The following is a 25,341-nucleotide window of genomic DNA, read 5'->3' on the forward strand; positions in this document are numbered from 1 at the left end:
TTTTCAGTTATTCTTAAAAAAAAATATGACAAAATAATATCATTGCTTACTTTTTTCCAACTTTATTTCAGAGTGGCATTAAACCCAACTTTCACAAATGAGAATTACTACCTTTTAGTGCAGCAATATATATGTATCAAATGAAAACAGATGAGGTAGATGCAGTAGCAATTTTTTTCATGACGCAAACCGGCGTGTCCGTCAAATAATATAAAGCAGCGTCATGTCACAAAACCACATTATGAAGATTATTTTGCGAAGATTACTTTATTATCACTTATATAAACCGAGTTTATGCAACGTGACCATGCCAATACATTTCATCGTAGCCTACTTTATATATTTGCATGAACAATTGGTGAAATTACTGTAGAAACGATAGGGACAATATCTATCTTCATATCGCACAGCACTAGGCCAGGTTATAGGGAGCAATAAAGCCACTCCGCTACAGTACAGCATAATACAGGAGTTTCAGTGGTTCAAGTTTCTTCGGCATTAGCATTAGCTGCTAACTGCAGCACTGAGATTATCGGACTGTAGTCTACACATTTACCATGTTAAAGCTATCTATATGGGATGAACCGCTAGCTGATAGCACACTGTTAGACCGTTAGACCTCAGTCTAACGCCATCGGCCGGCATGTACTAGCGCTAACTGTGGCTGGCTAAGCCCTTGCTAACCTCGGCTAGCGCTCACCCTTGGACAAAATACTGGTATTCTAAGCTTACTGTAAATAAACGGAAGAGCTTACTCACCCAAACTCGTTCACAGGTTAGTTTACGTTTTGTTTAATCTGAAGGGAAGCATGGCTTTACCCTTGTAATGCGCCTTATAATTTAGTGTATGAAAACAGACGAGAAAAGACATTCAATCTAGATCTAAATCTTTTTTTTTTTATTTGGTTGAAACTCTTTAAACTCTCTGTAGGCACTCTTAACCAGACCATGATGAATGCCTTTTTCACTGTAAGCTCTTTAAAGAGGCTTGTTTTGCTACCAGGGATCCTTTAGGGCAGCCATTCCCCCCTTCCGCTTTAAATGAAAACTTCCACTTTGCTATCTCAGGATATAGTCGCTGAAGTCTGGGGTATAAGCTCCTTTAGTTGTGCTGTTTATTTAGCACCCGGTGAGGGTTTTAGCTGAAAGGATCCGTAATCCTCGCGCCAGGCAATCTGCACTGAGTTGTTGCTGACAGGTCTGAGTTCCCTTTGTGTCTGAGGAGTCGTGCCTGGGAGAGATAGGTTCTCGTCAGGCCACGGCTGCATGTTTAAACTGTACCCTCTTTCTCCCACAGAGCCTCAATCAGATCCGTTTTCATGCCTATAGGCTGTTTTTTTTTTACTTCTGAGCCTTGAGGTACCGGCCAACATTAGCACTCGGAAAATGTTAGCATAAGCAAAAACTAATATGAAACCAATAATTTGTGCATCGGAAATGCTCTGACCAACATTTGGATGTGGGATGCATGATTGGCGGAAGGCAAATAGCTTAGTACTCTCTAAGCATGCACAGCACAGCCTGGTCTCCTGAATTTAACCCTTTAACTTGTGCTCAACCCTTTCATAGAGCACATTGGAGTCACTTTATCATATTAAAGAAGGTGTAAAGTTGATCTTAACTAGGCCTGTCACAATAATTGCAATATCGATTTATTGTACAATAAATGAACAGGACCTCAAAAATAGATATCTATCTATCTATCTATCTATCTATCTATCTATCTATCTATCTATCTATCTATCTATCTATCTATCTATCTATCTATCCGTGTCTATTGTGTTTTTTGTATATTTGTTCACACATATAACAGTGAGCAGTGTTTTAGCCAGGCATGCTTCAATACCTGTGACTCCATACACACAGTGTGGACTAGAGTAAGTGAAGAAATAAGTATATAATTCCCAAAGTAATTATAATAAATTATTATTGAAATGTTTGCTATCTTTAAAACATGTTAAAACAATTACTTTATTATGCTATTCTGTTATCATTATGTCAGCTGCATTTAATCGTCCAAAAATTACAAAAATATTGTGTATCACAATAATTTCTAGGACAATATATCATCCACACAAAATTCTTATAGTGACAGGCCTAACCTTAACTTAATTTGATTGAACCTTCTGTCCCTGTCTGCAGAGTTATGTTAGGTCAAAATATATTTTAGGAGTATGCCTTTTTAGTTCTTATAGAATAGAATAGAATAGAATAGAATAGTTTATTGTCGCTGAAAAAACAATGTTAAGAACAATGTTAAAACAGTGAAATGCAGTTTTAGCGTCCTCTCTCTAAGGCAGCGTTTACAATAACAGACTTAATAAAAATCATTAAAATATATATATATATATATATATATATATATATATATATATATATATATATATATATATATATATATATATATATATATTTATTTAGCACCATATCAATAAGAAATAGGACAATATATTAATACTGAGGAAATCTCTTATCTGTAAATCACTCCAGGCAAGTTGATTTTAAAAAAAATTAACATTATTTTCAGCGTATAATAGTTATAGAGGTTTTCATTAAGAGAATTATATATATATATATTTGTATTACATACACTTTATGATTATTATTGTTATGTATTTGTCCTGATTTTAACATGAAGTGTTATTTCAAATTTCCTATAAACAGATTATCAGCAGATCCTTAAAAGTCGTATAAAGTCTTAAATTTAGTAATGCCTTTATTTGTCTTAAAATGTCTTAAATCCTTCTCACAAAGGTCTTATAAATACTGTTTGTGCAGTATATTTTGCAGTTTCTAAATTTAACATGCTTATTGGTTTAACAGCAGCCTGAACTAAATGGAATTTAATGCATTATTTATCATTATTTGTAGCTCATATGGGTGCATAAATGTAAATGTAATTTACCCACACCTGCATATACCATGTATACAGTGCAAATTAAAAATATATATCTTTTTTTTTCTTGTTCAGGATATTAAAGGATTAAGTAATAGACATTTGATGTTAATTGAAATGTTTTTTTTTTTAAACATTTGCGATGCATTCCTCCTTGCGCAGGGAAGAATATAAATGAGCCTGCATGTATCATTTATTTACTGTTCTCTCCAGTGAGCCCAAGGATTTCAAATTAGCGCCAATTATTTGGAATCTAAAAGTGAATTACAGGCCCTGATATATGGGCTGCAGCGGCGGCAACGTGCTCGAACTTTGGATTTCTGCTCGCGTAGCCCGCCTGATTTAATTTACGTGGTTGTTTTTGCTTTTTGCTTTGCGCTTTACCTCGCAGCTAGACAATAGCACTCTCCTTAACCTCTGAAAGAAATAGATGCCTGTGATCTATAGCCCCGCTGACTAAATTAATGAGGAGTTTCCATTAGAAAGCAGCTGATATAAGGACTAGGTAATCAAAAATGGCTTCTGACGCAGCAACTAAAATTAGATATTGAAGAACCATCATCTGCCCTTAGGTGCAGTTCCTCCAGGGAGTAAGAGATATATGGCAGCTTCCTCCAGAGAGGAAAAGAAGATATGAGAAGGGAATGAGATGTTGGAAAGCGGGCTGCTTCCGAGTAGATGCTATTTTATTTACCACTACTACCACGCTTCAAATTTGCACTTGGGCTCTCACCGCTCTTCCGTCGTGGTTCAGGAAATCTGGGTTCCGTGTGTTGGTTGTCAACACCATGCATAATTAGTGTCGTGGGCGGTTACAGACGTAATTATCCCATGTAGTAGATTCTTGCAAATACACTGAGCACGCAAACTCGCAGACCTTGCTGCCGGAGGACATATAGAGGCAGACCAACACCCTGAGTCTCCTCACAGTCTCCTCACATCAGCATAAAGGAAGCAGGAAGCAGCAGCTCTGGACTCTTTCACTGTTTCACTGTTTCACTGACTTAAACCTCAACTTCAACCTTTGGCGTCTTGCTTGCTAAGGAGACAAATGCATAATGTATGATTCAGATGTATGCAACACTGAGCTTATGTTAAAGATTTTATAGACCAGCGGGGAAGACGGCAGCCAGCTGTGCTTGAGCTGGAGCTGCAATGTGTTTTGCCCTGCTTGTGAATCAGTTCAAATTGAATGAAATGCGGAGTCAAGTCATATTTACTGTAGCTCTGTTGCTCATACAATTTGTGGGGATTTAGCTACTGATTGATTTGGCCTCAAGGCCAATGTATGCTTCTGCATCATAAGTACACCATACATATAGCATACATATACCTTATGGGTAGTTTACAGCCTAGCCTGACCTGCACATCCTCAAAAATCCAAAAATATGCCCTCTGTTCCTGCCTACACATTCTCGCCTTTGTGATTAAACTGCAGAGCGACAGGGGCTCCAAGTGCTCTATTAGACTAAGGACCTGTCACTATGTTTCGTGGATCTCCAGTTGGAATTGGGCTTGCTTTCACTGGGTAGATGGCGCTCACGTCCACATCACTCCCAGTGTAATGTTGGATGTTGGTCAGAGCATTAATTGAAGTATTGGAGCTGGGTTGCAGGGCTTACCTCTGAGTGCGCTGCAACTCAGTGATGCTGCTGCGTTAGTGTCAGTTGGAAAAGAGGAAGCGGCTGACTTCACACGTCTCGGAGGGGGCATGTGCAGGTCTTCAACCTTCCTATTAAAAATTAGGGTCCTAAGACGTGGGTTAGGTATTTTGCCTTCCAAATGGTTCCAAACAAGGTTTAATAAGAGGTAATGTATTAATCATCCAATCAGGGATCCAACAAATCTCCCAGACCATTCTCCCAGGCCATGTTTTTAAAATGAATATACAGCTGAATATACACCTGGAAAAAAATAAGAGATCACTTAAAAATGATGAGTTTCCATGATTTTATCAAATTAAAAACCTCTGGAATATAATCAAGTGGAAGATGGATGATCACAAGCCATCAAACCAAGCTGAACTGCTTGAATTCTTGAACCAAGAGTGCCATAAAGTTATCCAAAAGCAGTGTGTAAGACTGGTGGAGGAGAACATGATGCCAAGATGCATGAAACCTGTGATTAAAAGCCAGGGTTATTCCACCAAATATTGATTTCAGAACTTTGATTCAAAAACTGTAGTAAAAGTAGTCGCTTAATTTTGTATTAAACATTGCAAGGATGGTTGCGCCAGGACACTGATTCTGATAATCTATTAATATTAATTAAAATCTGTTTTTTTTACCTCACAACTTGAGAATACTACTACTTTAGGCATCCGAGGGTCTGCAAGTGTACAGTTTTCAGAGATTCTGTAGAGATTTTTTACATTTATGAAGAACTCTACAAGTGCCGGGCAGAGGTTCGGGCCATGATTCTGAAGCCCATGGCATCTTCTTCTTCTTTACACAAGTTTTTTTGCTGGTCAGCCACCTCTTTGCATGCAAAAATGCAATGCATTTTCTAAAGATTGCACTTTGCACTTACCAGATTCCGAATTTTCACATATGTTTAGTTTTTCTGCTGAAAATAAGCAGGATTCAGACTTTTGGGACATTCAAGGAATACACCACGGAAGTGTATTTGGTGTGGACTAGGGTTGGAATGCGTTCGGATTCCTATTACTATCCAGCTGAGAGGAGTGACACGAGTGTTGCCTTACTCACTCACAGCCCACCAAAGGATTAGTATTCTCCTCTGCCTTGGCTAGAATGGCGGTTTTGCAGTGGACTGGAGAGTGCTATTCTCCAGAGCCAAGAAACTGACCCACAGCCAAAACCACAAGCATTTGAAATCCAACAAGTCCTGAAGGTTTATGGAAAGAGGAGGTTTAAAGCACGTTGAAACATGCAGTGCAGCTAAATCTTGGACTCTGATGAAATCGTAGAATCATAGAATTCATTTCTTTTGCAGCTAAAGTTTTTTTTTTTTGTTCTTTTTCACCCTTTATTTTCTGCGTTATTTTCTGGACCTCGGCTTGAAACAACCGGTTGTTGCTTGTAGCATTGTTCCTTGGCAAAAGCCTCGCGCACCACACAATTTGAAGTGTCAGAAATGCTTGGAGTGTTTTGGCAGAATGGCAGTGGCACTAGAACAGAGAAAGGTACAGAGGGGCTTTTTGAGCTGCTGCAGTGTTTGTAGAATGGCTTTTACCCTGAATGGCACTTACAGTCAAATGCACTGTTTCTGTTTCTTCCACTGCATCTAAGTTAATACTTAGAAGGAACTATAGTGAAGAGAGCTACATAATGCTTTGTATATTGTATATCATTTTTACTGAACTGATCTGTGTAATATGAGATTGCAAAAGTCTGCGGTACGGTGCACTTAGTAGATGAGAGCTCTGAGGAATGGCCTTATTTTTGCTGTGGTCAGTAAGCACACTGACCACATGATTTTCTTATATAGAAAAAGAATTTATGGACATACATTTATCCTGTCTTCCTGTTTCTATCCATCATTTCATATGTTTAAGTGGCCAGTGGTAAAAAAACAAAAAACAAAAAAAAAACACTGTATAAACTAGGGGTGTGCCATATTGTATCGTATGCGATATTATCGCCAACATTTTATACGATATTATACCCTGAAATATCGTGCCATAACACTCACCACTCACCCCTAATTGGCACATCAGGGTACTACTTTTTTTCTTGTTTAAAGCAAAAGAAAAAAATCACAAGTTTCTCATTTCCTATTAAATATCTACTAGAGACAGAATATATTTGTCCAGTATCATTTGTTTTACTTTAATCCTGGATATATGGAGATATATGGAGTGCGTTATTATATATTATAGTGTCATGACATTCTGGATCATTTACTTCTGCTACAAATCTGCGAAACTTCTTTTTTTATGATTTTTATATCTTAGTTAGAGGTGTGCAATATCATATCGTATACAATAATAAAATGTACGTTTTGATTTGTTGCAGTAGTGTATTTTAAAACATTTTTTGTCATATTGCCAATAGTATAGATATCGCGATAGATAATACCATGAAATATTGTGATATTATTTAAGTTCCGTATCGCCCACCCCTAGTATAAACTCAATTTGTTTGTTGTGTTTGTGGGTATTGTGGAGTTCAGCCTTTTGTCAAATTTGTCATGTTTATTGTTTTTTTTTTTTTCTCAGGGGAAAAGTCATATATGTGAGAAGCACAAAAATCTATTAATTTCGGCCAAAGAATTGCCTAGTTTTACTTCAGACAAATAATTTGTGATCTAATTAACTAATAAACAGTTCTGTGTTGTTTGAATGTTGTCAGGTGGGCAGTGTTTTGAAAAGGTAAAGAGATTAAATTAGTTCAGATTGCATTAACCCTTGTGTGGTGTTCATATTTTTGTTACTCGTTTACTTTGTTACTTGTATTTAATTCAGCAAAATGAAGCAATTTTACATTAAAATGCTTTACACATGCTTGCTTCACCTAAATTCCAAGCAATATAAGCAGCTTACGTGGTTAATATTTGCCCTTTACCTTCCTTATGTTACATTTCTTTCAAAAAGTTTTTTTAATAAAATGTAAAAGAAAATGAATTAAACTCAAGATATGAGTAGAAAATTTGTTTAGTTTGGGGGTGTGTACATTGTGTGTTTATCGAAAATGTGTTTTGATATATGTTTCTAACAAAAAATGAGCCAATGCCAATGAGTTTGAGTTAGAAAAAATATTTTTTTTAGTATGATTTGATGAAAAATGAAAATCTAACTATAACAGACTAACTGAAAGGAGAGAGAGCCAGAGGGTAACACAGACACGCAGGTTCCCTGATCAGTCCATCGGTTGTTCATTAAAAGGTTAAAATGCTAGTTTGGTTCAATAAAGAACAAAAAAAATGTTTGTATTGTGAGTTTGGCTACTTCTAGAAATGCGTATGTTTTATGTAGCAAACTTAAAAAAAAAACTAAAATCTGCCTCAGAAAATTGCCAATTTGATTCTAAAGCCAATTACAAAATTAGTGTACCTGAATGCCATATTTTCTGAGACAGGAGCTTTAGCTTTACCTTCTCTTTGATGTATATAAATATGTCTGTAATGCACAGCCTATAAACAGATGTAGTCCATGTTGTCTCCCCTCCGTATTTTAACAGGAAATTGAAGGGGTAAGCCACTCAGCCCAGTCTTGTCTGTCTGCATACATGTCATAACGTTTAATATCGTCATCCCATTAGTTTAGCGTGAAATATTGAACGCTGATGAATAGCGGTGGCGTAAATACAGCACTAGATATGATAAGTGGATCAAAGTGAGGCAGGATATGATTTCCAGCCTCTCTCTCTCTTTTTGTCTTATCTTTAATAATTTTCCGTTATGCCCTCTCAGCCTGCCACATTTGCTGCATTCGCTGCATTCAGCCGCGGCCTGATTGAATTGGGTTGTCTCTGTCGGGCCTCACTGATTGACGGAAATGGAAAAGGTTCTGATATTTAAATGTGTAACCTCATTCTTTCTTTAGACCACTGTTTGAAGCGACAGTAGGGGGCCTTCACAAATGGTTTTGTCGGACAAAGGATTTGAAGCCACCCCCTTTTTCACTGTGGTCAAATTAAAGGGGCCGCTGTTACAGTTATTGTTCCTTGTAGAAGTTATTTTCCTGAAAGCCACTTCAGCTTCACTGTGTGTTTATGTGCTCAAGTTTTTTTTTTTTTTACATTTCATATCTTTAAGTGGTTTAGTGGTCAAGAAACATTGTGTAAACTCAATATGTTTGGTGGTCCGTTTGCTGATAACATGAAAAACACAACATTCGAGGAACATTGAAATTTGTGGATATTGTTATCAGCCTTAACTGTTCTGTGTTCACTGTTATTTGATAAAATACAAATACAAAGAATTTGTTGATCACAGAAATTGACTAACTAAGTGACTAACATCATTGATCAGCTGATTTTAGCACTTTTGTGTTAAAACTACCGCTTACTTTGGGTTATTTCTGGATATTTCACAATTTCTTAATATTTAAAAAATATAATATATTCCATAAATCTCAGGCTTGACAAGTATGCAGTCATTAACTTGAAAAAATGAAAGAGATTAAAATTAGGCCTGAGTACGAAGAATATGAACATCATCAAAGCCTGGGTAACTACTCTGGCAGATCTGCCTATAAGAGCCTACCTAAAGGAAAGAGACAGAATGTAACACATCACAACAAGGGCATCCTGAAAAATCCCCCCAAAAAACAATAGATTTTTTGTAAGTTTAGTTCTTTAAAAAAAACTTCATTTTTTTAACTTCGCCTAGCCAACACACTGCATCGACACTTTCAAGGACAATTGCATATATTTAAACCAACAGACACCTTTCCCGCACTGAGACACTTTATCATGTTACTGCTATTCTTGCACATTCTTTCCTGCTGCTATAGCAAAAGTGCTTTATTCACTTGCACTTGTTTCATGTTGCAGCTACTTCCATACTCTCCTTTTTATACCACGTGTGTTTATCTTGTTATCTATTTCATTTAAATATATATTTTTCTTATCTTATTCTTATTTTGCAGGTATTTTATTTTATCTACATAACAATAGCTTTAATAACTAAATAGGGTGTAACTGTAACTGAGATTACAATTTTGCTCCACCTCATGTACCACATGTGATGCGAATGACAAAGTTACTTTGAATCCTTGAATCCTTTAATCCTTGAATCCTTGACTTTTTAATGTACATTTGATAAAAAAAAATTGGTAACACTTTACTTGGATGGTCCATTTGATGGCCTCTTTGATGCTCAACTGACATTCAACTAACATTCAACTTCATGTCTATTAAATGCAAACGAACTAAAAGGTGAAAGTAAATGATTCTCTATTGAATATAACTCTACATTCAGCTCTAACCCAAACGCTTATCTTAATATTTTAGGATTGGGTTTAGGGTTAGATTTTAAGCTTAGGTTAAGGTGAGGGTAAGGGTTAGGTGTAGGGTTAGATTTTATGGTTGATTAAGGGTTAAGGTTAGGGTTAGGTGTAGGGTTTGATTTTATGGTTGATTAAGGGTTAAGGTTAGGGTTAGGTGTAGGGTTAGGTTCTATTTTAAATCATTTACATTCAACATATGTTTAAGTTAAATTTAATGGACATTCAATTCAGTGTAAGTTGAATGTCAGTTGAGCATCAACAAGGCCATAAAATGGACCATCCAAGTAAAGTGTTACCAAAAATTTAAATACACAGAAATCGAGGAGCGCTGAAATTGGCAAAAATCTGATTGGCCAATTTGTGTTCCCAGCGAAACATCAGTGATCAGTTGATAATGTCAGTTCTCTGTAAGAGCTGCCATCTCTTTCTTAAAATCCAATTTGCCATCACTTTGCATAGTTTGTGGACTATGCCTTTAAATGCAGCCGCTTTTTATACATACGTGTTTAATTCTGTCCGCCACTCCAATATCGCGTTTGCCGACGCCTTTTTGCAAGGGTTATTAACGAGAGTAACCTCTTTAAAAGCAAGGGTTGAAAAAGCTTCATTTAGCCAGCATTTCAATTACAGAGCGTGCCGTCAAGTGCCGCTTTAATTAAATCCGGCCTGGTGGGCGACGCCCACCAGCCGCAAGCTTTTGAAGTGCTGATCGATTGTAAATCAGATCATTAGGCTTCAGTGACATTTGTGTGGAGCTATGTGCAGAAAGCCACTCGCTGCTGCCACGGGCTCTCGGGATCCTCCCGACGTGCGCCGCGAGGCTGTTCCCACACCGGCTGCACGCTAAATTACTCCTCCGTCACTCAACAGCAGCTTGTTTATCTGCTCGGCTCTCCACACACTCCACATTGAAGAAGAAGTGGACCACACGTCTGCGGTTATTCAATTTAATCTCCACTGGCTGGCCAGGCCGTGCAGCTAAGCTAAGCTAGCCTGATTGCTTGAAGTTGCCTCGACTAATTTGGTGTTCTGTGAACGTTGTGATGTTACTGCTGCTCCCATTAAACTCATTGCACTGCCATGTTGGAGTGGTGCAAAACCAGTGTGGTTCACAGAGGATGAACAGTCATTTAGAGGTGTGAAGTGTGTGTTTGAAGTGTGTGTGTGTGCTCCAGACTGGCTCCTATTTCCGCTGAGCTTTATTACCTGCCACACGTTTCCTCCTGGCATCTGGAGTAATAAACCTACCTGCTTTATTTCATACCAAAACAAGGAGTATTCTGTCTCCGGCTGCTTTTTTTTTTTTTTGTCCCCACTGTTTAAACACCAACATATATGTGTTCAAGCCACGTATTTTTTTTTAAATCAGATATGAAAGCACCACAAGATCTATAATCCTGCTTTACGACAGTGTCCATCCCCCCACCACAAGAGCCTCCCAGCCCCCCACTCACTAAACGCACACATGCGCCTATACCTAGTAGCTCTGTTGATTCAGATTCAGTCTGCAGGCTTACCGCAGTTTAATCATTAATCTTTTCATCGACTGGACGATATACAGCATCATATCTAATGCATTTCACGCAGAAAAGAATCTGTTTGCCCTCCAAAGCCAGTGAGTGTACTGCCTCTGTTTTTTTTTCCCTAGCTTTTTTTCAGTTTTTTTCCCTAACGGTCGAAAAAATTCGACCGTTTCTGACGCAACAGGCCACCCAACTCCTGGTACAAGCTGTGGTAATCTCACGCCTCGACTACTGTAATGCCGTACTAACTGGCCTCCCGGCCTGTGTATTAGAACCACTACAGATGATTCAGAATGCAGCAGCACGTTTGGTCTTCAACCAACCAAAACGGGCACATGTCACTCCGCTGCTCATTGAGCTCCACTGGCTACCGGTTGCTGCTCGCATCAAATTCAAAGTGCTTACAATCGCCTACAAGGTGATGACAGAACAGGCTCCTTCCTACCTGCACTCACTCCTGAAGGCTTACGCTACCTCCCGGCCGCTGCGCTCCTCCAATGAACGTCGCCTCGCTTTGCCAAACAAACACTCACACAAAGCAATCCAGACTGTTCTCATACAGAGTTCCCCAATGGTGGAACAAACTACCTTCCACTACCAGATCAGGAGAATCTCTCGCTATCTTTAAGAAACTCCTGAAGACAGAGCTCTTCAAAGAGCTCTTACTCTCCTAACACCTCTAACACACTAACTAATTCTAACCTCATCTCCTTCTTCCTCTTCTCTACTCCTCTATCCCATTATTTCCCTCTGACCTCCTTAAGGCCCTATCTATAGATGCTTTATTTTTAACTTCTATTATTTTTGTACTTAACCTCTTCTATTATTTGCACTTCAATATTGTAAGTCGCTTTGGACAAAAGCGTCTGCCAAATGTAATGTAATGTAATGTAATGTAATGTGATTACATGAAGATTACTGCTTCTTGTGTCAGAAAATGATAAAGTGCTTTTTCAAGTCTTTGTTTTTTAAGCTTTAGTTGAGAAAATGTTCCGTGGCCCTAAATGAGACTCTTTTAGATGTGCCTCGGGGGCTATTCAATTACCTGAGAGTAATTATTTTTGCACAGGTAGTAATTACTATCTAAGAGCCACTGCTGTCTGTTCTGGGAGGTTGTAAACATCATCTTCTCAAGCATCCATTTCAAACTGTATAATCTCTCAGCTGTGCATTGAGGAGATAAACTCGAAGGCACAGCGTTCATCGTGTTCGTTTATTCAGCGTAAAGTGATAGCTTTGTGCAAAAAAAAAAAAAAATGATGCAGCTTTACTGCTTTAGTCTTGTATTGCACCTGCTAGTCTACCGTAGCTAACGTAACATAATGTTATGAGTTTCCCATCCTAACAGTTATCACTAAGTGTGGGAGCTGTTGTATCAGCTATCATGAAGTCTGATCTTTTTTTCGTCTAATCTTAGTGATTTATTGTGTGTGTTTGTTTGTTTGTTTGTTTTTGATGCCATTCTGATATCTCCGTGTCTGCAGTAGTATTATCATCCTTATCAACACCATGGCTGATCAGTTAACCAGCACAAGCTGTTGGAAAGACAAAAAGACAGAAAAAAGTGGCCAGAAAAAAACATCCTGGAAAACATAGCAGACCACCCAGAGATGGGTGCAGAAGCACATTAATGCCATTTATTAGAATATAATGAATCTGTACTCAGAAATAATTATTCGATTTCTTAAGGACTGCTGCTTTAATGAAAATAGTAATTAAATGTAATAAAAAAAGGGTCCCAGACATTTGACCAATTTCTTTTTCTTTAGCCCATATTTCAGAAAGTCAAATATAACCTTGTGCCAGACTTTTTAGAAATTAATTTGAGTTGCAATGGATTTTTTAATATTTCTGTTATATAGGTGCACACAATATAAGATGTAGAAAGTCCAAATCTGACCCTCTCAAAGATTAAATGATATTTAAGATTAAATAGACATTGTTTTTTTCCCCCAATGTCTTTTTTCCTGTATATAAGTACAAAACCATACGCAATGCCCAAAGTCTGTTTTTTTTTCTTCAGATAACACAATACAGTACATCATGCAACATTAACAAGTCTATTTGCCATTACTTAACATCTTGACACAGTCTTAGGCATGATGCTAAATGCTGCCCATAAGCTTCCATTACTTTTTACGATACGCTACTACATTAGCCTCGTAGCATTGACCTCATTTGGGGGAAAGGGGGAAATGGTGTAATTCAGCAAAATAAGTTTTGACTGGAATGTCATTTTAAATGAATACAATCTATTCTGCTGGGAAAAGTATGGTTGGTGTTCGTTAGGAAACACAAACAAGTGCCGCAGCTGGTTATAGACCTTGCTGTGCAGCGAGTGACAAGCCGTCACGCTGAATTCTCCACGTATCTGTCACGTCGGCCGCTCTCGGTGATTATATTTACAGTGACCTGTCCTGCCCGAGGTCTGAGGCGGCCTGAGCTTCGTCCAGGTCATCAATCACACACTCGCGGCCCGGTGCCAGAGCGGCCGGGGTAGGCACAAAACAATTACAGGCATCGTGCTGGGTGTTTACCGGAGAGTGTGGGAAGTGCTACAATCGTCCCATCATAGTGCAGAGTGCGTAGTTCTCTGTGTCCCTTTTTCAGTCGTCTGTTGTTGGATTGTAAGATGCTCTTAATGCACACACTTTGAGATAAAGTGCATGGAGAGAGTGTGTGTTGGACACCCTCTCTCTCTTCCATCTAGGTTGTTTCCTAGGATTTCAGTTGCGTGCCCTTTGCTATTAAGGGAATCTGAGCAGTGAATAGTGTTTTCACTCAGCACTCTGAATGGGATTCACAGACACATGGAAAGAGCTCTCTCTTGCTCTCTTTCTCTCTCTCTTTCTCACTTTCTCTCTAGCACTCTCTCTCGCTCTGTCGCCTAACCCCTTTCTTCCTTTTCATCCTCAGCCTCTCTCTGCTCTTGTCTTTTCTTTCTGCGTTTGCTGGCACCACTCACTCCTCTGCAGAGATGACTTGAAGGAGAGTTTGGAATTGCAACGAGTCCAAGCGCCACTACCAGAAACCCAAAAGAAAAAAGGAAGAAAAAAAAACAGAAAATCCTCCCCTTATGACTTTTTAGAGAGTTTTAGAGAATTAAATTCAACATGGTCAGCTTGACTGTGCCTAGACTTCTGAACCCAGGCTAATTACCTGCCCTGATTTGTGGGGGTGATTTGCTACTACAAAGAAAATCAGGGGGGAAATAAAAACATCAGCAGGGCCGTAGGTTGCCATAAATCCGCTCAGCACAACTGGGGCCCAGTTTTGGCCCATCAGAGTAATGCATGGCCGGTTGCTTGCGAATCATTTCTGCTCTCGATCTAATCATATGAGCTTACCCTATTCATTTATCTTATTGGCCGCGATCCATGCAAGTAAAAAAAAAAAAAGAAAAAAAAAGACAACAACAACCATCTGATCCTCGGCAGCGACGAGCTGAACACAACAGGTCCGCCTCAATCTCAGCCATCGATCTGTGACGCATATTACCGAGCTAATCCAATTAATTTATTTCGCTGACAGGGCAGGATTCTAAAGTCGCTGCTACTCTGAGCTAGCCTGGGTGTCTGTATTGCAATGACGATTTTTTTGTGTTTTGATTATTAATTCAAACCTGATCAGTGATGTGATCCAGCAAGTTTTATGATTTTGATCTACCGCTCTGGAAAAAATGAAGAGAGCACTTCAGTTTCTAAATCAGTTTCTCTAATTTTGCTTTTTATAGGTATATATTTGAGTAAAAGAAACATTGTTGTTTTATTCTATAAACTACTATTCTAAAAATTTCTTCCAAATTCCAAATTAAAATATTGTCATTTAAAGTGTTCATTTGCTGAAAATGAGAAATAGCTGAAATAACAAAAAATATACAGAGCTTTCAGACCCTTAAATAATGCAAAGAAAAGAGGTTAAAGTTGTAAGAGTTCAGAAATCAATATATGGTGGAATAGCCTTGGTTTTTAATCTCAGTTTTTATGCATGTTCATGCTCCTCCACCAGTCTTACACACTGCTTTTGGATACCTTTATGCCAAAAATTCAAGCAGTTCAGCTTGGTTTGATGGCTTGTGATCGAGTTTTTTTTTTTTCCAGAGTTGTATATCATATGAGTCAATATATATTTGTTTATACTGGAACTAAGGAATGTAATGAGTCTTTCTCTTTCTTTTTCTCTCTGTCTCTCTTCACAGGCTGAAGTAAAGTAGTAATCAGGAGCCAGTAGGCAGTGCAACAATGAGGTCGGAGGCCTTGTTGCTGTATTTCACCCTGCTGCAGATAGCTGGGGCCGGCTTCCCAGAGGATTCAGAGCCAATCAGTATTTCACATGGCAACTGTGAGTAACCAGGAGCTGCTGCACGAAAGTCTGCACCTCTCCGTTCTTCATTCCCAGCTCCCCCCCTCTCTCTCTCTCTCTCTCTCTCTCTCTTTCTCTATATTTCTCTATATTTCTCTCTCCATTTCCCTCATTATCTTTCTTCACTTATTCATACACAGTTCTTTTTTCTCTCACATTCAATCACGCTCTCCCTCTGTCTCTGTCTCTCTCTCATTCTCATCCACATCCACAGTCTTCCCTCTCTCTCTCAATGTCATCCTCTCACTTTTCTCTTTTTCTTATTCTTTTTCTTCTCATGTTCACATAGTTTCTTCCTCATACCTTCTCTCTCGTTCTCTCTCTCTCTCTTTTTCTGTTTTTCTCTCTCCATTATTCATACACGCTTCTTCTCTCTCGCACTCATCCGCTCTCTCCTTCTGTCTCTGCCTCCATTGCTATCTCACTGACATTTTCTCAGACATTTTCTAGTTTTAATTCTCTTTCTTCCTCGCATATTCTTTCTCTCTCTGTTTCTCTCTCTCTCTCTCATTACCTTATTTTACTTTTTCATACACAGTTTTTTCTCTTTCACACTCATTCTCATCCACGTTCCCCACTCATTTTCTCGCTTATTCTTTTTCGTCACTGTCACATATTTTATCTCGCTCCCTCTCTATCTGTCTCTATATATGTCTCTAGGTTTCTCACCCTCATTATCTTTCTTCACATATTCATACACTATTTGCTCTCTCACACTCTTTCGTTCTCTCAGCCTCCCTCAATCACCTCTTTCCCTCTCGTTCTAATCCACATCCACATTTCTCCCTCTCTCACTGCCATTCTCTCTACCACATTTTCTCTTTCTCATTCTGTCTTCTCTTTATTTTCACATGGTTCTTTTTCTCATTTGCTCTCTCTCTCTCTCTCTCACTCTCTTTTTTATTGCTCATATCCACATTCTTCACTCCTTTCTCTCTCACTACCTCTCTATGATTCTCTATTTCATAATTCTACACAGCTCTTTTTTTTCTCCTACTCATTCACTCTCTCCTTCGCTCTTTCTATCCCTCTCATTCTCATCCACATCTACACTCCTTCCTTCTTTTAGTCACCTTCTCTCTCTCTTTCTCACTATGCACATGCATCGCTTCCTTACTCTCTCATACTCTCTCTCCTTTTATCCTCATCTATTTCTTTCTTTCCCTTCGTTCCCCTTTCTCTCATTATCTTTCTTCACTAATTAATGCACCTTAATGCATCTCTTTCTTTCTCGTTCTTACCCACATCCGCATTTCTCCTCTTTCTTTAAATCATTTTTACTACAGTTCTCACTACAGTTCCTCACACTTACTTTCTCTTTCTCTTTCACCTGCTCACCTCTCTCCTTTGCACTGTTTGAATGTGAAATATGATTCATTGCCCAGGGAAGCACAGAAGAAAATGTGAACTTAAAATGCTATTTGAAATGGAGCCTTTCTGACATCAAAGGATAATCCTTTATTTTCCCTGTCAAAGCTTAAAGCCTTATGAAGAAGACTAACTGCTATATGGGGCACAGAGATACAGAGTGCATTTTGCTTCTCCTCTTTTTTTCCTCCCCCCCTCTCACTATCTGTGAACCCGAGTCACCCACCACCATGCTGTTTGATAATATACTGCTGTTTGTGCACTATATGGAAATGCTTCCCAATAAGATTCCCTTTAATTCCGCCCCATTTCAGATACAAAACAATACCCAGTGTTCGTCGGCCACAAACCAGGAAGGAACAGCACACAGCGGCACAAGTTGGACATCCAGCTGATCGTCATAACCAACCGGACTCTATACGTTGCTGCGAGGTGAGTTTGCTCGCTGTCTGAAGCTTCTGGACCGAGGGATTTTTATATGCCCGAGACTGTAAACCACAAGACTTCAAGAGCGCCTCATTCTTCTCCTCAATTCAGCGACCATAGCAACCAGCTCTCCTCGCTCTTCCGTTGACCGAAATACATTTTAAACACGTATTGACATAAAACAGCACGTTGTCAAAACATTCCCAATACACTAAGATAATTAGCATAACCGCTCGCACAATAATTACATACTACAGCCCTGCATAAAACATGGCAGCGTCTCTCCTTAGGAAAATAATAAAACCACAGCGCAGGGAAAAGAAAACCTGAACTAAACCGAACTAAACTGAAGAATGAACAGACTTGCAATTGAATTGTGAGAGTATACAGCAGGGGTGTCAAAAATACGGCCCGCGGCCCAAAACCAGAAACGATAAAGGTTTTGATCCTACCAAGCAAGTGAATTTCAAACCCCCGTTTTTAACAGCAAATACTTAATTGAGTTCAGACACTTATTATAAGAAATCTATTCTCCCTAAGGCTAGAGATATACTTGCTCTTTGGCTATGTATTCGCATACTTTTTGTGGATGTCAAGTATATTTCTACCCTTAACTACACATGCAGAACGAACCCCGCAGCACAAGTGCGGCATGAGACAAGCCGTGGCTGATTAACCCATTTATGCCCAAATTTTTCCCAGACATGCAAATATGCAAATCATGGGTTATTAGCAACCCTTTGAAACAATCAAGAATTATTTCCTCCAAAAAAATGAGAAAAGTAGATGAAAAAGTGTGTTTTATTACTGGTCACAATTGTGACCGGTGGGATGATATGTGTATTCTCAATGAAAGGTTGCTCAAATTGTTTTTTTTTTTTGTTGAAATAAGGGCCTTCTGACAGCAGTCCCTGAAAGAACTAAAGAATACTTGATCAGGAACTTGGGACTTTCCGCACCATAGAAACACTAAGACCAGTGGCAAAATATGTTAATCTTGTTTGTTTATTTTAAATACAAATTGCAACAGCATCACTTTAGTGTAACATGTATTGAATTATTTATTTGTAAACATTTTAAATTGTACTATTTTAGTACAACATTCGCAACAAAATGTACATGACAGTCAAGTATTTCATTCAAAACTTAAGGAACGATGTAACCTGTTGTGTATACCGTTAGGAACCAGTGTTGGGCACGTTACTTTGAAAAAGTAATTAGTTATAGTTACTAGTTACTTCTCCAAAAAGGAAACTGAGTTACTAACTGAGTTACTACACTATAAAAGTAACTAGTTACCAGTAAAAGTAACTTTTGCCTTACTTTTGTTACTCGCCCCCGTACATTAGCTGACACTGTAGGAGTACTGTGTTAATCATGCAGGGCTAAAACACATGCTGACCACTGTTTCCGCTTATACACAGGTTAATCGGGACATTATTAGATTACAGATTAAATTAGAGAGACAGACACAGAGTCTGTATGTAGAGCTGAAAGTCTGTGTTTGTTTGTCAGTCAGTTAGGAAGCTGGTTGTCTTTTATCAGTTACCAAATTACCTTTTATCAGCACCGCTAGTGGAGCACTTTAGCCAAACTGTGCTAAAAGAATCTATACACGTGGTATATAGAGAGTGAGCAGGCTACTGCTAGCTAGTTGATTATATTAGTGGTTGATATTCCGGGCTCATGGGGCTCGTACAACAAAGCCAGCCATCCAAATGAAATAACGGTAACATTACCCAGTCTACCCAATCTACTGTATCGCACACAAGCCCCACAGAATGAAGCAGATCATTGAGTGTGTTCCAGTTACTGGCTTTTAAATACAGAAAGAAATTGGAGGCTGATTAAAGCGGCGGTCCATGGGCATAGCACCCACTTCCTGACATGCGTCTGCTCAGCCAACTAGATGCTCAATAGGAGATAAGGGTCCTGTGGATTGGCGAGCCTTCACAAACCGCCCGCACCTCGTCTTTTGTGTGTCCAGGCACCGGGGCTTGCGCCGCGGCAGCAGGATACCGGGTTTTTGCATACGAGATTCGTTTTATTCAGTTCACTGTGCCTCGTCCGCAGATGGCCGGCAGATATGCGGTCCAAAAAGCAGATGCTGTTTGTGAATGGCTTCGAATCACTTGGCTCGTGGTAAAGTCCAGTGATTAAAATGCTGGCCAGGCCGACAGTGGGGCGTGCAGACAAAATTCTACAAAACTGGATTTATTTTTTTTCTCTCTTTTTTTTTCAGAAAGGCGTGTGATTATTGGCAGTAATGAAGGGCCAGCTGATGCTGTAAATAGCATTTAGCTGGTGACTGAAAATATTTACCCACCAAAGCATTAAATTAGGTTGCTAGTGTCATGTGACTTGCCATTGGAAGGCTATTTTTAAACACCAGGGCTCAAGCGTGTGATAATGGTGAATTTAGTCCCTGTTAACTTTGAGCTGGTTTCAGTCGCCTCAAGGCATTCTATGTTTAGCAGCCCCCCCCCCCCCCCCCACCCACACTGGTTTGTATGCATTTACAAACCCAAATCAGAAAAATAGTGGCACAGTATAGAAAATGCAAATTGCATAGGAACCAAAGATGAACCAACGTTTTATAAAGTTTAAGTTGTTGGTCAGTTTCATTTAATTTGTTTAGGTAGTACATATATATATACATACCTGCCATAGACTGTATATAGCTGGACAGAGCATCGTCTCTCAAAAGTGAAGCCACCACAGGTCGGGCGCCCCCTGCTGTTCGGTTTCAGAAAGCTGTGTAACTCCACCCATTCCCATAGGTTTCAATGGAGAAACAGACAACTTTCAATCACGTTTTTTTCTAATATACTGTAATTCTACCTCCATTATTTAAATGCAGCAGCTAGTGAAACCTCTGCTTATATTATCAAAATTTTATATCCCCACAGAATTCGTTTTTTAAAACGTTATTCAGGTCTATTCAAAAAAGGTGTGGTTAATGTAAAAGGTCTGGTTATGGGCGGGACCAATAACAGACCGTTAGCTCCGCTCCGCCCTGCTCTGCAGTCTGTGACCGCGAGGCAGCCCTCAGGGGCGGGGTTATTTAAATGAGTAGGCTGCTCTCCACAGTCTTTCTCCCTCCTCTGGACTCTACTGCGCAGAATCGGGTGTCAGGATCTCAAACATGGCGGAAGATTTTGGCTTCATTTTCATTGAATGAATGGGAACGGAGACACGACGTCCATCTTTTTTTACAGTCTCTGATTCCTGCTTTATAAGGTCTGCAACACATTCTAAAAAAGGGTTGATATGTCCAGTTTAAGGCTAATAATGTGGAGGAAAATCCTGTCCTTGGTGCCAAAACATCTCTTTTTTAACAATGCCATGTCATAGTCCAGTTAGGTAACTTTTTTTTTTTAACACGGCTAAAAAAATTACCTTAAAATGTCATCTCTTAAAATGTAAAATGCAGAGCCCTTATCCACCAACTAACATAACACTAGAAACGTGAACAACACTCCAATAGAATCACCCCAACAAAACTCAAACCACATAAACAAAAAACTAAAAAATCACCACATAATCCTCCAAACTCCACAATATTAGCAAATGAAATGAGGTTGACCAGGCAAACCATTAAATATATTGAGTTAAAATAGAATCTAAGTAAACATAAGAAACACATTTACAACATCCCCCATATTGTCTCCGATTTGGTGTTTTTAATCAAAACTCATTTGCTACAGAATCTCTGAACAGCTTTTTTTTTTTTTTTTGAGCTCCGTGATACACTCACAGCCATACATTGGCGTTTTCGAAAGCAGGGGAAGTGGGTGAGTCAGTGTACTGTTGTGGCTAGCAGGGACTGACCAGCATCCTTTAGTAATTAGGACGTGGGCTGGAAGTGCTAACATCATAGGCAGCGTGATTTTGCCCCTTGTTTACGCAGACTGGCTGGTGTCGGCCAGACGTGGTGATCAGAGGCAGAGAGAGCAGACACTGCAGCTTAGCTCAGTTAAGCTCCTTCCTGGTGTCTGCCTGCTGGGAAGCTCGGCTAGCCTCTATAGATGCGCTTGCCAAAAGGTAGCAAGCAGGAGGTGTTGCCATTGCCATGGTCTGTGATGTGCAGGCGTGGGCATGGGGCTTCTGTGTTAGCTCGGCAATGTGTTATTCATTTTTATATTAAACTAGTTAATATACGTTTAATATAGAGTTGCTAAGCTAGTTTAGTTTATAATAGTAGTTTTAACCAATAGGTTTACTGCTTATATTTGGATAGAACCTATTAAACATTAGCAATATTTGAAGTATACCATACAATAATATACAGTTGTAATAACATAAACCAGCTTATAAGCTAATACAATCCTTTTATTACAACACAAAACTGAATTCAAAGTTTCTCCTATTGTAAAACCGGGATTACTTATGGACTTATGGACCACCGCCCTGGGTCACCCACATGCGGGCCATTGTCCACATTCCCCCTGGCCCTTCCACAGCCTGCCATGGCAACCACTTCCACTATTCTGTACTGGGAGCCCCTCAGCAGGCTGTGTGAATGGGCCACTGGTCCATAAGGAATGCAGGTTCGGCCCCAGGAGCCTCCTGCCTGTTGAACCAGGTGGAGCTCTTGAGGTGTGAGAGCCTTCGATTCATCCGCTGGCGTCAAATCCTGTTAAAGCTCCGCTAATGACGCGGATTACGCTTCCTCCACTGACCAGTTTATGCTGCACAGAAATGAGCCCTTGTGACATGGAGAGAGATTAGTGACAGCGACAGTATTGGCACTGGACTGTGTGTTTTGATTAATTGATTAATCTAATATAATGCTTTCTTCAGTTCCTCTCTCTTCTTCTTTTATGGTGTAGCAAGACTATTGTAGCTCTAACTTGTGTTGTACTTGAAAATGTATCATAATATATTATTTTGACCACTATTTATTCTTATAATGTCATCGTGCTTTAGAGAAGCAGAACATTCGGGCTACTATACTAAAACATCTAAAATATATATTTTATTTATTTTTTGCTATTTTGTTAGTTATATTTTTCTATGATTCAATTTGTGTATCAAAAATCTACAGCATATCAGCATTGGACATTGGCCAACAAGAATGTTATGACACCATAGGGATGCACCACAAAGAAGCATTGGGCCAAATACCAAACATATTTTTTTCACAGATTTTCAGTAAATGTGCAATTTTCACCATAAATTAAATAGGCCTAATGTATTTTTGTCTTTCTTGCCAAAAAAAAATGAATTTTAAAACAAGTTTAATGAACATTTTAATTATCCAAGCATACAAACCAACAAGTGCACACTTGTACACTTGTACAATGTTAATCATAAACTTACCTCAGTAGCGCTGTTTTAATCATAAAAGTGGTCTGCAGCTGCTACACTGTAATGTAATGAAATGTAGAATGATTTAGACCAAACAGTTAGGGATTTTTGAATTATCATTTTTTGTAGCTGAGCAGCAAAAAAAGGGTTTTTTCATTATTGTCATTATTGGTCAAACATTTTCAGTTTTTAAATATTAGTACACCAATAGTTGAGGTGTATTGTATCCATTTATTATAACCACATGTAACATTGCAGAGGACCGCAATAAATACTCAGTTTTCATTAAAAATATTTTTTTTTCTTTATAATAAACATATAAATCGTTCTTGGTTTTCTGAACTAGTTGTTTCAGCACTAGTGTACAATAGTTTCCGTACTGTGAGAAAGAGTACAACCATCCGCAAGCCATGCACGACTTGGTTATGAAGGGGGTGGGGTGCATTTAGATAGGTGCGGGGTGCATACTAACGAAGCCCCCCCGCCACATGCCGCCGGAGAGCGAGATTGTTTTACAAAAGGCCACCAGATGGACCGGCACTGGCCCACAGTCACCCCCGAAAGAAGCGGGGTGTTATGAAAACGACATTCCTCAGCACAAAGCCTCTCTGTTCTGCTGGTGGACGGCCAAGTCCTCTTCTGCCTGCTCTGCTCTGCCCAAGCCCAACACACCCTAATATTCATCAGATCTTTTACCATGAACTCATACTTCCATTCCATTTAAATATGTACACATAGTTTTACATCACCTCCAGCACTGAGAACTAAGTGACAGTTAGATAAAGCTGAACTCAATTTTTTTTGTTTGCGCCCAAATCCTTTGTTTGCTTGTCTAGTCTAGTCCAGTGCTCGGTCACTCAGCGTGAAAGACTCTCGTCTATCGCAGCAATTGCTGTTCTGCAGCTGGTCAAAGCCCTGAACTTTCTAAAAGCATGGCAGTTGTCAGCGCTTTTAGTGGGAACGCCGGGGAGCAGGAGGCCGCGGGAGGCAAGCGTGGACTCGAACTGACGTGGCCTCAGGTGCAGCTGGTGTTTGAACTAGTCATGTTTACACAGTGACCGCCGCAGTATTGTGCCAGCAGGATGTTTGCCTAATCGCTGTCCGCTGTCTTATCTTTTTTGCTTGTGGCTGGAATGTTTGAACAGAGATGATGCTGTAGAGTGTGGGAGAATGTGGAGAGGTTACGGTTCTGGTGCTGATCAGAGGCATTGATCATATTACCTGCACCAGGGGTGTCCAAACTACGGCCCGCGGGCCATTTGCAGCCGGTTTCCTTTTTTGAAGTGCGCATTTCTAGCGCAGAAAAACGGGCCAAAGAGTCTAAAAGCGGAGAGAGTGCGCATTTCTAGCGCACAAAAACGGGCCAAAGAGTCTAAAAGCGGAGAGAGTGCGCATTTCTAGCGCACAAAAACGGGCCAAAGAGTCTAAAAGCAGAGAGAGTGCGCATTTCTAGCGCAGAAATACGGGCCAAAGAGTCTAAAAGCGGAGAGAGCGCGCATTTATAGTGCAGAAAAACGGGCCAAAGAGTCTAAAAGCGGAGAGAGTGCGCATTTCTAGCGCAGAAAAACGGGGCAAAAGAGTCTAAAAGCGGAGGGTACGCGTTTCTACCGCAGAAATACGGGCCAAGGAGTCTAAAAGGGGAGAGAGGGCGCATTTCTAGCGCAGAAAAACAGGGCAAAAGAGTCTAAAAGCGGAGAGAGTGCGCATTTCTAGCGCAGAGAAAACGGGCCAAAGAGTCTAAAAGCGGAGAGAGTGCGCATTTCTAGCGCAGAGAAAACGGGCCAAAGAGTCTAAATGCGGAAAGGGCAGAAAAACGGGTCTAAAAAAGAGTCTAAAAGTTGCCGTAATTAAGGAGTTTATTATTAAGAGACATCATGAAATTGTTACTAATTATTACTATTAATTAAACATCAATTTGAAAAATCTTAGTTTACGCAACACTGTCAAAGATAAAGATAGTAAGTCATGTAAAATGGTGTGTAAATGAAATTATCAGGAAAAAAGTATTATTTAAAGTGGTATATTTCATTATTTGTTTTATTACAGAGTGTGGCCCGTGACTTCAAATATATTTCTCCTTCTGGCCCCCAACAAAAAAAGTTTGGACACCCCTGACCTGCACTGTACATCGTTATTGTAGCTGTAGTACCTGTCAGAAGTTATCTTTCAGACGTTTGGGGATAATAGTTCTCTTTTTAAAAGTAGAGCTTAATTAAAATAAGCAAGAAAAGACAATATGGGTATTTAAAGACATTGTCGGTAACACTTTCTATGAATATCATCTATATTAGACGCTATAACCACATCCGTAACATATTACAATGCGTTCATAAGACATTATAAACATGGCTATAAATGTTTATAAAAATTCGTAACCAATGATAGCCGTGTTTGTTAAGCATTATGACCTGTGATCATAATGAACATTATAAGCTGTGCTTATAATATATATATACATGTTAAAATAGTATATCTCTATCATTAATAATCTAGTCCTACAATTAAAGTCTGTCACTTTACTTAGAGCACACAAAGACCTGTTA

General features: G+C 39.3%; 1 protein-coding gene across 2 annotated transcripts in view; it reads left to right on the forward strand.

Moving 5' to 3' along the window:
* sema6a (sema domain, transmembrane domain (TM), and cytoplasmic domain, (semaphorin) 6A) overlaps positions 1-25,341 on the forward strand; it is a 114,748-nt gene that overhangs the window by 34,524 nt on the left and 54,883 nt on the right. For both annotated transcript variants that reach the window (XM_049486014.1, XM_049486015.1), the window contains exons 2-3: positions 15,531-15,673; positions 17,377-17,494. In XM_049486014.1, the coding sequence (XP_049341971.1) occupies positions 15,574-15,673; positions 17,377-17,494 (218 nt within the window). In that variant the 5' untranslated portion in view covers positions 15,531-15,573. The remainder of the gene's footprint in view (positions 1-15,530; positions 15,674-17,376; positions 17,495-25,341) is intronic.

Source organism: Astyanax mexicanus, chromosome 12, assembly GCF_023375975.1.
Source record: "Astyanax mexicanus isolate ESR-SI-001 chromosome 12, AstMex3_surface, whole genome shotgun sequence".
NCBI classification, from domain to species: domain Eukaryota; kingdom Metazoa; phylum Chordata; class Actinopteri; order Characiformes; family Acestrorhamphidae; genus Astyanax; species Astyanax mexicanus.